The sequence below is a fragment of the Balaenoptera borealis genome (genome assembly GCF_965194805.1).
Source record: "Balaenoptera borealis genome assembly, chromosome: 4".
NCBI lineage: Eukaryota > Metazoa > Chordata > Mammalia > Artiodactyla > Balaenopteridae > Balaenoptera > Balaenoptera borealis.
The window spans coordinates 131,428,763-131,442,983 of record NC_138861.1 but is presented as its reverse complement, the minus strand read 5'-3'; the positions used below and the strand labels follow the sequence as shown (position 1 = coordinate 131,442,983).

Below are 14,221 nucleotides of genomic sequence, written 5' to 3'. Positions count from 1 at the left end.
GCCTCAACATTTGTCACTTTGATAGTGTCCATATTTTGATCAAAAGTTAACAGCAAAAGAGATGTAGCAGTCTTTTCTTAGGTGAGAAGTCACATAAAGTCTAAGTTTCACTGAGCACTTTTATTTTATATATAGTAGTATCAAATGGGCAAAGATGATTTTCACATGTGTCTATTTTAGGCCATAGTTAAATGGGCAACTCTCAGAGAGATGCAACTTTAGATTCTTTCGAATATTTGTAATTAACTGCATTCTTAGTAAATCTGGGATGGTGTTCTGCCCCAATTACAAACTTTATAGCTTTATAATAGCTAATATTAGTAAGGAACTATGCAATATACTGCATTTGATTTGTTTTATTTTCTGTCAAATGAAGCATTAATAATAGTATTGCTAAACTACAGTCTGGGACACTTATTTTTCAGTGTAGAAAGCACAAATGAAATATGCTTTATAATCCACCTTTTAGTAAATAAATATTTGACTTCTAGCATCTTGTACATGAGAAGTTCTAGGACAAGCAGAGTCTAAAGAAGGTAAACCAGACTTAAATATATCCTACTTAGCTGTAATATTTCTAGAAAGACGCCAAAGAGCATTCGTATAGATCCTTCAGATTCTAGAGAATAAAATTTATAAAACAAATAGTTGGCGAATTGATTTTTGATAAGGTTGCAACTGTTTCTGACAAACTGACAAAGCAAGCCGAGGGACGAGCACACTGTGTGACTCCTACATCTCTCATTTGATAGTTGGGAGACTTAGGGAAAGTTATTTAATCTCTCTACATTTGATTTTCTACTATAACAAATTAGGATGATAACAAGTGGCCTACTTACCACAAATCAAATGAAAACATATCCAAATGCTTTTTAAACTTGTGATAATTGTACAGATATAAAGGGAGAAAATAATGATGGAATCATGTATGCTGGCTTTCAAATTCCCTTAGTAAAGAAACTAGTCTGTGAATCTGCTTGTAATTATTTTATCTCTGTATGACCTTTATATTGTTAATAAGTATGTATACCTGGATGAATCATGTAACCTCTCTAATGGCTCAGTTTCTTTACTTGTAAAATGAGAATAAAATATCTACCTCAAAGGATTGATTTAAGGATTGTACAAGTCAATGAATATGAAGCACCTGACAAATGTTAGATACCCTTAGCGTTTTTATAGTCAAATGAATCATGAAAATATTGTAGAGATGCATGTGAAACCCAATATAATAAATATGAATTCAAAGATGATTAAAACAAGAAAAAAAAGCATGTTTAAATAAAACTATAAGGAGAGAGACACAAACACATACACATGTGTACGTACACACACACACACCAAATACAGTACAAAATTCTGTAGGAATAAATGATTTGATGATTTTTTGGATCACTACATACTTTGGTACACCTAAAGTTTGAAGGCTGCTAAATTACAAAGAGTAAGAAAATTAAAAAGTGAACTTACTTCTGCCACACAACGTAGATAATTTCCCTGTAAATAGTACCCTTGTTTAGAAGGCAGTTCATCTATACTCCACACCTGGTCTGAATAACTATCATGCTCTTCCATTATATATTTCCCTGACATAGTAACAGGAGGAAGGTTAAGACTGGCAGAAGGAGGAATGGTTGACATATCGGTGGCAGAAACTTTTGAAGTAAAACGCAATCTGTGATTTGGCAGCTCAAACGTAAACCTGGTCTGTGCACCTGTAAGAAATAAGGAATGTTACTGTTTGTTGTTCAGGTGCTCATTCACTCATTCATTCCTTCCTTTGTTCAATAAATAGTGTCTATAAAAAAAAGTATGCATTTTCCAAACCTATGTTGAAAGATATGAGAAGGATATTTTAAATTTGCTTATAAAATATTTCCCATCTTTAAATATATGTATGGTTACTATAAAGCATCAGCCAGTATTATTAAGCCAGCAAATATCATTTATTAAGCCTACTAGGTGCCCAGCATTGTGTTAGGTGCTAGAGAAACACCTGTAAATGTTCTCTTTATTTCACATAAGGTAGAAAAGAAATTGCCTTTATTATGGAAGAGTTAAAACAAGAGAAATTAAAGTGCAAAACAAAACAAAACAACAGCAATCCACACAGTGTTTTATTCAGAGAGAATAGTTAGCAGTTGATAACTTGCCTCTTGATCCTGACTCAGTATGGAAGGAAACAGTGAAATTGTCAAATCAACTAAATTATACTCAATGAAAACATTCGTCAAGTATAAAATTTTACAAACACACGTATCTTTGACCTTAACAATAATAATGGGACCATATTCCAAATAAGAATATGGTATGAGTTTTAGTTTACTATTGGTTCTAAACACTTAAATCAACAATTTGGCATGTAGTTGTTCAAACAATTATAAATACACAACCTGTACTATTTACTCAGGCCATATTTCTCCAACTATTTATTGAGGGCATTAAGGCATAGCAGAAACCTTGTTAAAATCAAGATCTATTATTGCCTATTACATATACTGTCTAATGTATATGTGCATGTTCCTTTCCAACCAATCAAATCTACTGATACTGTTCTGTACATAAGCAATTCTCTCCACTCAAACATTAAACAGCCTATTTTGCCTACATTTAAAATTTATTATATATTCCTAGTATTCTCCATTGTGCCAGAAATAATTCTCTTTCTTCCACATACTAATTAAAGGTCACCTCCTATATGTCACATTCACTATATTCACTCACTATACAGTAACGTTTATACTTGGAATGAGTTATCCATAAACAGAAACACGCTCTCTCACCAACTGGTGCAACTGTGAAAGGCCAGATAGGTCACAACTGCTCTGATCTCCACTTACTCACCACTCCAGAGTCATTGACTATGGCTTGCAGGCTGCAAGGGGTGCGGGCTGACCTCCACAGTAGCTACCACTACTATTACCACCACCAACATCACCAAATAAAAACACAGACTGAAATAATACTAGGCCTCAGGTCATCCCTTATCACTAGTATAGCCTTTTTTTTTTCTACTGTTTTTGTCCCTTTCCTTTATTGCAAGAAGAATTATGGGTTGTTATCTGACTAGATATTTGACAATATGTTTTCTTTGCTCCTAAATATTCATATCTTCCTAGTTCTAAACTGACTATTCGGCTTTTGATTTGCTGCTTCTGTTGACTCTTCTATTTCATGGATGCCCTGAATAAACAGACAAGAAGAGCCATTTAGCCCAATACCTGAAGGCCCAACACTTCTGACTCTGCCAAATATGGAAATTCACTTTAAAGTGCTTCTGTTTCTGATAAGAAAAGATGTTCAGAAAAATCCCTCTCAATAAAGAAAGCCTAAAATGCTAGAGGGCAGAAATAAATACATACACATACATACAAAAATACATACATGTATGTATGTATTCACATATATGTATATGTGTTTTTAAAAAATTATTAATGTAATTTATCATGTTAATAGAATAAAGGAGAAAAAATATTTTAATTTCAACAGATGCAGAAAAAAGTATCCAATAATAAGTATTCGCCAATCATTCATAGAAACTCTTAGCACACTAGGAATAAAAGTAACTTATCTTGACTTGATAAAAATAACCCAGCAAAAACCTACAGCAAACATCATATTCACTGGTGAAATATTAATTCCCTTAAAAAATGTGAGTAAAACAAGGATGCCAACAGTACCCCTTTTACTGAACTTGGTAGTAGAGACACAGTAAGATAAGAAAAATAAAAAGGCATAAAGACTGGATAGGAAAAAAACAAAAGTATTATTTGCACATGGTATGAATATCTACTTAGGAAACTCCACAGAATCTTATTAGCAATAATAAAATAGTTTAATATGGTTGCTGAGTATAAGATTAACATAAAAGGATCAAGCGCATTTGTACATACCACCACTAGTTTAAAATGCTATTTATAAAATATACCATTTGTAATAACAACAATAACATAAGGTGCCTAGGTATCCAAGTAAATAAACATATCTTGCAACAGATACACAAAAACCTTAAGTTGAAAAATTTTAAACTTTATAGAAAAACATTGAAGAAGACCTAAAGAAACAGAGAGATAGACATATGCAGGAATAAGAAGGTTAAATACTATGTCAGTTCTCAATATCAATCAATATTTTTAATTCTTCCCCAAGTAAATCTATAGATTCAACTCAATTTCTATAAAAATCCAAACAGGCTTTTTCAGGGAACTTGGCAAACTGATTCTAAAATATATCTGAAGGAGCAAATAAACAAAAATAACCAGGACAACTTCTAAAAAAAGGAAAAGTCAAGTATCAGTATGACACTGGTGCAAACAGGCCACTGAGGCACAACAGAGATCTCTGAAATAGACCCCCATATACATAAACACTTAACAGATGATAAAGTTGTGTTATCTATCACTGAAAAAAAACAGATTAGTCAATAAATGATGCTGAGATAATTGGTTATGCATACTACTCCATACCAAACTGAAGAAAAAAACAGTCAATTCCTTACAGATTAGGAACTTAAATGTGAAAAGCAAAACTTCAAAATGTTTAACAGCAAATATGAGAGAATCTTCTCATGATCCTGGGAACAGAAGGATATAAAAATTTATATTTTTATGTCTTCTTCAAGACATAAAATACACAATAAAACAAGAAAATATTAATTCAATTACATTAAAATTAAGAGTATATGTTGATCAAAAGACCAAAAAGTGAAATAAGCCTCTGACTGGGTGACAATATATGTTGAACATATAACATCAAAGGTTTAATATACAAAACATACAAAGAATTTCTGTGAACCAAGAAAAATACAAATGACTCAATGGTCAAATGGGCAGAAAACAAACAAGAACCATCACGAGGTGCTTCATATAAGAAAACATATAAGGACCCCTTAATCATATTTAAAAATTCAGCTCCATTAATAACTACAGAAACATAAATTAAACCTACAATGAGATACCGTTCCACATTTACCAGACAAGCAATAATTTTAAAGTCGATAATACCAAGTGTTGGCAAGGATGCAGAACAGTGGGAACTCCAGTCTAATACTGATGGGAGGGTAAAAACTGGTGGACACAAGCACTAAGGAAAACAGTTTTATATTTCCTAGTAAAGTTGAAGATGCATTTACCCTATAATCTAGCTGTATCACTCCTAAGTAAATATCCTTGAGAAACTCTTGCACATATGTACCAGAAGATGTGTATGAGAACAAATGTAATAGCAAAAAAACAGAATGAGGCAAAGGTCCATCAATAGCAGAATAGATAAATAAATTGTGATATAATCACTTAACGGACTCCTATATTTCACTGAAAAATGAATGAACCAAAGATACATGGATGAATATAAATAAATCAAAGAAAATGTGCAACAAAAAAGTTCCAAGTAAAAATATACATTAGTGGGACTCCATATGAATAAAGTTTAAAACAGGCTACAACAAAATTGGTCATTTATGAGTATATGTCTATGTAATAAAACTATAAAGAAAAGCAAAGGAATGGATAACACAAAATTCATGATAGTGATTATTAACCAAGCACTCATGGGGACTATTATCTGGTAGTAATAATATTCATTGAAGGAGCCTTCAAAGTACTGGTAATGTTTTCATTCTTAAGATGTGTAATCGGTGGGTGAGTTTACAGTTCTATAAACTGTGTGAATGTAACTGACATACTTTTGTATACATGATACATTTCAGAATAAAAATACAACAGCAAAGTGCTTTTGGAGAGGATATATAAGGATCACAAAATCTTTTAAAAATAGCTATTTTGAAGAAGTCAAATAACCTCTGATTTAAGCTAAATGTACTCAACGTGAAAATAAACCAAGTTATGCAGGCTATAAGAACCTAACAATGTAGAAATGTATTCAACTTAAGTTTAAGTTGGAAATGGTTTCTAAAGAGTGGATAACTCTAAAGAGTTCAAATGAAAGCAGGGTCCATGCTGGTCATTCAAGGAAGTGTATTGCTATTTTTACTTGACTGAATGAAGAACATCATTAATGAAATTTAAAAGTGTTTTGATTAAAATTATTTAAATTTTCATAAAAAATCTATAAAACTAAATTTGTTTCACCAAAATATTACTAATTTCTTAAACCAGTCATAAATTTTAAGAATGAATTCAAACTTCAATGTTACCTGTCATTCCATGACTTCTCATTCTTCCCATCTTGTATTCTGCTTTCAGAGATGGTAAAAGTGCTGCTCCAATGGCTATACCATCTAACATGGTGCTGAATTTAAGGACAATAGGCTTCTTTTCTAAACCTTCTGGTAGCTGAGGAAATTCATTTGTTTCAATAGGAGTCTGATTAACACTTGTTGGGGTTTTTTCAGAAGGTAGGGGGGTTGCAATATCTTCTTTTACAGGCTGTGGGCTATAAAGCAAAAAAAAAAAAAGTTTAAAAAAGACAATTAGAACAGCTACTAATAAAATTTAAATTGTATAAAAATAAAAATTGTATAAAATTGGTATTCTCAATGTAAAAGAGCAATAATAAACTATGAACAGATGTTTTCTTTCTAATACCAGATCATATTAAGACTTCCTCAGAACAGCCATTGAAAAATGATCTAGAAAAGTAAACAAGACGAAGTAATAACAATATAAACTGAATGTTACACTGCCAAGGCCAATCACATCATTAATGTGAAACTGGAGGTTTGTCTGATTCCAAATTCCATGACTTAACCATTGTGCACTCTACGGTTGATTGTTAATACTATTACTATTACTAGCACTATTAAAAATAATAACACCAACACCAACAACAGCAATAATTATTTTAGTGCTTACTATGTGCCAGGTACTATTCTTATTGCTTTGTATATTTTATATAATTTATTTATCTCACAAAACCCTTTGATTAGGTACTGTTATCTCCATTTTACAAATGAAGTATAGTGAGAAAGTGGTGAAATCAGTTTTGAACTCCGTCAATCTGAATCTAGAGTCTTTGTTTTTAACTACTCCACTCCACTGCCGATACATTCTAATAAGGAAAAACTCCTTAGGGTATTTTATAACTAAGGCTCATGTACACATTCTGGATTCCATATTCCACTGACAGGAGAAACATGTTTAAATTATTACTACTTAGTCAACCAGACATGAATTAATATTACATCAGAATTAAAGATCTAGATAGGACAACTGGAAAAATCACTGCTTTAAGACACTGTCAAAATACACACTAGTGTTTTTCTACCTTACAGGTTAGGAAAAAGGAAACATAACAAGACAATTTTTCACCTTTCACTTATATTTTTATTAGTTATTCATTAGCTATAACTTTGGAGACCAGGAAGAAAGCTTGGCAATGCAGACCCAGGGAATAAAGGTTACTGTGCAAAGGTCCCATTTACTGCCTTTTAAAATATTTAAATGGTATATTCAAATCCTGCCTTGAACCATGTACAATAAGCTCACATAGAGGTCAGCACAAAACCACGCATGGGACATAAATGGCCACTGCAACTTTATAAATCTATGCACTCACAAATTTCAGTGAGTTCAAAGTAAAGAAATATTGCTACAATCCTAGAATTTGTCAGTTTGCCTTTTATTAGTATCACTTTATAATGTCCACTAATCTCTAGGATCTCTTAAGCTTTACTGATGCAATATGAAAGACTGACAATTGCATTTGTGACATAGTACTTTAATAATACCCAGAATATGATTCTCCCACAATCATGTTTAGCTACTTTCCACCCGCCCCACTATCCATAATAGTCACTACTTAGATGTAACCTTCATGTCTTCCTCCAAACTATTGTTAACACAGCAAAGAATGACATGAAATACTATATAGAATCACAGATCTTGAATAAATAACTTACACTGTAGAAGGTTGTCTGATGAGATCTGAGATCTGCTTAGATAGTTGGTGAGAACTTCGAACCATCATGCTGTGTAAGGTGGCAGGGTGCTGGGGAATGTTGATGCTGATAGCTCCTACTTTGAACACTGCGGCATTGTTAGTCTTCAACCCCCTCTGGGCACTGTAGAGGGCTTGGGACTTGGCAATACTACATTTCACTACAGTTCTATTAAAAGAGAAGGAGGATCATTAAAATATGGCCAAGTAAAGAGAAATTTTGAAAAAGTATTTTGAGAGCAAGACAAATGTTTTTAAATCATTCAATGAAGTAAATTACAAGATTTTTCATGCATTTAAATCACACTAAAGAAATAATGTTTTCTAAAAATATGGACACACATTTTATACTGTTTGTACTGAATATTATTCTGTTTAATAAAGAGTTTACAGAAGAATGTATGTATGTGCTTACGTGAAAAGAGAATACACTGACATATTACACATACACAACACACAAAATCCCATTTTGATTTTTTTCCCCATTCAGAACTCCGTTTTTCTTCAACTTATTTTAGGCATCTGTACGACCACTAAGAAAATATACACAGTGAAAATTAAAAGAAAAAAAAAAACACTTCTTTTACTTCTTAAAATCTAATCAGCCAAAGAAATTAATCTAACAATCATCTAATATGTTAAAAGAAATTAATGAGAAGGAAGAAATTTAACTTGCATTTTCCATTTTTTATTTTCAGTGAGTAGCAAAGAAATGATAGAAGTCCAATTCATAATGAGTAACTACTACTTAATTAAAAATTGGTAAGCTTTGCTGGTACAGATATAAAATAGAAATACTGTCTTTCTTGATATCTTGTTCTTTCTTTCCAGTGCCTAGAACAGTGCTTTGAACATGGTAGACACTCACTGAATTTTGTGAAATGAATGAGCAGAAAGAAGTACAGCAGAAGAATGACTCAACACAACTGTGGAATTCCACAGATATCATGTGATAAATCATGTATGTAAAAGCCGTGATGAAGCAGTCTTGACACACACAGTGGAAAGGTTCATGTCAATGAACTGCACCACTAAAGGCCCAGTAGTAAAAGGAAAGCTTTTAACATATATGTTATCTTTCAAATGAGCAAAGAATGCTTGACAACAGATTTAGCAAAACACACAAAATGCAAATTTCATATTAACTACATGTCAGTTCACACACATTTATCTCTACTTAGGCTACAGAGGATTCACCGAGAATTTATTTACAGTCTCAAGGACCTAAGGAATCATCCATTTATTACATTTAACTTCTATTAGAATAAACCTTGAGAAGCATAACAATGGTTCTATTAGAAGTTTTGATTATTTACAGATAGTGAAATCCAGGTATTATACAAAATTCAAAAATGATTACTAGAGAACTATATTTGCTTTCTTCTTCAAAGGAAACTATTTCTCAAAGACTATCACTGACTAGAAAAAGAAAAAAGTAATCTATGGAATTGTTCTAGCTAGCATGAGTATAGATTCTAGGATGCTGACTAGTTACTGAATTTTGAATCTTAACTATTTTAATAAATAAAGCTACTATTTATCATCAATGAGATTCCATTTTAAATTCAATTTCAACATGAGCCAGAACACTCAGATGGTGCTAAAATGCAAAGGGCTTTCTAGTTGTGAACAGTATTCACCTACTGAATGAAACTAAGCATACATTTACAAAGAAGTCTTGTTATCATGACAGTCAAGAAGTTCTACACCTATCTTACTATCTTACCTTTATAATCTATAGAAGTCTGCTTAAATATTACTTGTGATTATATAAGCATATACACAACCCTTGATTTTCAATTATACACCAAATGTCAGAATAGAAAGCTATGGGGCTGACTGCTCTCCTACTGTAGATCCTACTGTGGTATTTCCGGTGGAAATTTTGATGTTAAGGACTTCAGGGGCTCTGTGTTGCCCAACTCCAGAGGGCACCATCACACTGTAGGCTATGTAAATGATGCCCATGACTACAGCGTGAGTAATGTTCCTTGGAGCTAGACAACAGGATAGTCCTACACTGATCAAACTGAGACAGACACTGTAGAGGATGTCTGATTAACTCTCGTCAAACTGTACATGTTAAAGATGTGAGGAGACCCAGAATGAGGAATTAAACAATTTACAAGCTGCCAATATGAATTATCTATTCATAATTTATCTATTCATAAATTATCTATTCATAATTTCAGATTTATCTATTCATAATTATCTATTCATATATTATCTACTTTAGTTCTTAAAAGAGCTGTCACTTAATCTAGATCAAAAAACATGTAGTATACATAAGACTTTTACACAGGAAAGAAGTGGCCAAAGTCTTTTTAAAGAGAAGACTATAAAAACTTGTAGCATGCCAGGCATGCCTCATATATGTAAAAAGTTCACGGCAAGCGACCAAGAAGCTTGGTTCAGGAATTCATTGGCAGTGGTGGTAGGGCAGATCCACTGTGAGCCTGTTATAACCACCACAGTGCCTAATCAGGCAAGGACTTTTCCGCATCTTCTTTTTCTTCCTGTGTCCAGGCCACAGGGCCTTTAAAGCAGGCCAGCCATCCTTGTAGTGCCGGTTGAGAGTTTGAGGATTTACTCTGGGGCCTCATTATCGCTACTCTATCTCCACCCCCACCCCACCTCCTTGATCTTGCAGGCCCAGACTTTAAAGGCAGGAAAAGGAGGTAAACTAATTTATGAACCCTGACCCATGCTGCCCGCCTCAGTTCAGTTTTGCCTGGAAATCTCTACAATGTGGACAGAGAGTGCTGGGATCACGTGTAATTCAGTTAACTATTAAAAGTCTTTGGAGCTTCCTTTCCCATTTGGCAATTGTACCTTACGTGTTAACTCTCTCAGCAGGAAGGCCTGAAAAAGGAGGGAGTGGGCCTATAAGTGATATTATGACAGGAACTACCTCTCACTTGCTTACTGTTCCATCTCTGAAACCTAACACAGTGTGCAGGCCATAATATGCAACCTAATAACCTAATTAGTTGAGTGGATAAAGATGTGATCTTCAGCCATTAAATAGCATCCTTTCTAAAATCATACAGTACTGATTTTTTTTTTTTATTATACATCCAGAGAACTCAGTGATAAAAAAGAGAGAAACAATAAATCTTCTCTAGCTACTGTAACTACTAAAGTGGAATTAGCTATTTTTTCTATACCTGTTATTATTTATGATGATATTAATATGGAAGAGTGGTTTCCAAAAACAATCAATTTTCTAATTTAATATTAGTGCATTTATTCTTTTTTAGTACTTCTAGTTGACTGATGAAGTGACATAGATCACAGATAATCCCAACAAAGGGATGCTGATTGATGATGTTTTGACTATGGCCTATTATCAATACACAATGAAACAAATCTCACCAGGTATTGATAATCTTACCAGCCTGGAACAAAATATGCAGATTCATCTATTTATTCAGCATACTGAAATTTTATAGAAAAGGTTGAAAGAAAAAAATCAGTCCTAAGTAACATACTAAATTGTCATGGTGGTAAGACTCATGTGACAAGTATTTAAATATATCACTACCACAAAATATCAGATATACACAGGCCAAATCAAGCTGGTCAAAATACAAAAGGATACACAGTAAAAGCCATACATAAAAGCTGACAACAGAGCAGTGAACTCTCTCCATCTTAAAGACAGAATTATTATAAGGTTGAGCAATGTAGATATTTTCATATATTAGTGTTTTAATAATTAGTTTTGCAAATTTGTGAAAACTCATTTGCAAAGTTAAAAATTTTAGCTTCTATTATCACATCAAATGTTAACAAGGGTTTGTAACAGGTCTTCAAAAAGCACAAAGCAACACACAACTACAGTGTTACAATCTTTCAACAATAAAACAAGGTATGAATTACCAAAAAGGTAGTCCTTACCTGTGTATTTTCCTTGAAAATCAGTAAACTTTAATCTATAAAAGGATCTATATTAAAGCTACAAAATAATAACTACATACTTTTACAGCCATGCAGATAATCTAAATATTTTATCTTTAAAACTATTCAATACTATGTTAATCACAAAGTCCATGAAAAAGAATAATAATGACATACAGAAACTCTTGTTTGGCTGTGCTTGTAGGAGATGTAGGAAAATCCTCCAGTCTACAGATGAAGATTCAAGAGAAAGCAGGAAAACAAAAAGGAAGCAAATAAACATTCATGCGTAAATTAGTGACAATATGAGCAATCATTTGGAAAGCTTTTATTTCCCATTTTTAAAATTTTCAAGAAACTTTTCAACTAATTTTTAAAAGTTCCATTTCCTTTTAATTGAAACTGGAAGTGAAAAGCCAAAGAATAAATCCAGAAAGTCTTAACACTACTAGAGTTTGGCAGTGAGTAATTAATAACTTATTTTTTTAATGAAAAAGTTAAGGGATCTTGGCTTGAGATTTTTTTAAAGGCAAGAATTATCAACTAATACTTTTTTTAAAAAATCAATTTTATAAATACGTTTTGCAAATTTAGAGACTATTTGAAGCCCTTCTCTTAAGAGATAATAGATAATGGAGATAAGAGGTTCAAGAGGATAGAGTAAATAAAACCCACGAGACATCTAAAGAAATTTGTTGTACTTCTGAATAGGTCAAAGTGACCATGATACTTTAAATTTAGACTCAACAAAGGAATCATGAAACCCAAGGTCTGTGGTGACTTCCTGCAGTAGCATCATAGTGAGGTAGAAGGTGCAGAGGTTCAGGCATCTCTTCTTACTGACTGTATGACTTTAAGCATTTTAGGAAAACACTTTGATATTTCTGAATCTCGATTTATTGTTCTGTAAAGTGGGGATAAAACATCCCAGTTAACAGGACTGTGGTGAGGACTAAATAAAATAATGTATAGGAGGCTCCTGGTCCATGATAGATAACTCCTTTAGATTGTAATTATTACATAATAATACCCTCCTCCCATACTGAATGATCAGAAAAGATCTTGTCTCACAACTACTGGAATTTCCTGGTCTTTAGAAAGACTGCTTAGGAAATGTGATCTGGACCATTTAGGCAGCTATAATGAAATATACTCTTTGGTTCTAGATATACAGGTCCAAACTGCCTCAGCAAGACTTAGACATCCATTTCATCCACCCATTTTATGTTTCCCAAGATAGTCATCACATTACCCATGTTTGAAATGTTATGAGTAGACCTGTAATGAGTCAAATTACAACTAATATTTAATATTTATAACATTGAACCAAATCCTCTATTTAGTCAGTATTTAGCATGATAGATGCTTTAAGGGACAACAGTAGGACATTAACTAGTTATAATATTAAGAATGAGCAAATCCTCAAAATCTGACCTAAATTATCAAAATACATTTTGTAGTTATAGCATAAAAGTGCTCCACTGAAAGGAAGTTAGGAATGAAGTGCTATACTCCCAAGTGTATGAGCAAAGTCAACGGTTAAATGTATTGACAACCAAATAGTGATCTAAATATCATGTATAAAGGTAATCATTACCAGAACAATTTTGGACAGATCCACAAATAGAACATATAAAGAAAAGGTGAGAGCAAAGAGTCAGAAGAAAAGCAATATGGAATGGTATACTCACTACAGAAAGCTTACCTATACTATTTGAAGGGTCTCATAGGCTTTATTGTTAAATTCTTTAAATGAAAAAATGGCAAGATAAAGTTTGGAAACCCAGCATGAATACGGGTAATGATTAGTTAGAATAAAATCAAGAGACAGTCTATATTCTCTGACTATAATTTTGTTTTAAATACTTAACTATTTGAATTACGTGAGCTTTTGCATCTCATATGTTTAACTGAAATTTGCACTGTAATCATTTTTCCTGTCACACAATCTTAAAATGTCCCGGGAGTCAGTTTTTTAGGGTGGAGGGGTGGCAGTAGTCCAATTTTAGAAAAGGAATAAATAAGTTTTCTGAGAACATTTCATTTGTGATGTTCTTAGTGACAGAATCACAGTGTCTGGCAACATTAAGTATATAAATCTCAAAACGCAGTAGGTACGGGATTCATCCAATGAATTTTAAGTTTCCTGTAAAACTATAACAAACAAGTTTAAGAGAATAGTAAAAAAAAAACACACTTACTGTATATTTGGTGTAATCCCTTCAAGCAGCACAATATTGACCCCACCAATATGAGCCGTGGCACATGTCTCAGTCATCTTTTGATGTAAAACATCTTAAAATGGGAAAAAAAAAGTGTATGAATTCTGGAGAGTTGCACTTCATATTAAAATGTCATTTTATTCATAATACGTTCAATAACAAAAGATAACTTTAAAGGTACAATGAAATTTAAACTATTTCCA

General features: G+C 32.7%; 1 protein-coding gene across 11 annotated transcripts in view; it reads right to left on the bottom strand.

Annotated features, from left to right (window-relative positions):
• The window catches only part of BLTP1 (bridge-like lipid transfer protein family member 1), a 204,276-nt gene that overhangs the window by 60,387 nt on the left and 129,668 nt on the right, over positions 1 to 14,221 (bottom strand). For 10 of the 11 annotated variants that reach the window (XM_082389554.1, XM_082389555.1, XM_082389562.1 and 7 more), the window contains 5 exons: positions 13,998 to 14,091; positions 11,974 to 12,024; positions 7,859 to 8,065; positions 6,155 to 6,393; positions 1,471 to 1,715 (listed from right to left, as the gene is read on the bottom strand). In XM_082389554.1, coding sequence (XP_082245680.1) covers positions 1,471 to 1,715; positions 6,155 to 6,393; positions 7,859 to 8,065; positions 11,974 to 12,024; positions 13,998 to 14,091 — 836 coding nt within the window. The remainder of the gene's footprint in view (positions 1 to 1,470; positions 1,716 to 6,154; positions 6,394 to 7,858; positions 8,066 to 11,973; positions 12,025 to 13,997; positions 14,092 to 14,221) is intronic. The other variant, XM_082389560.1, reaches the window with a different exon arrangement.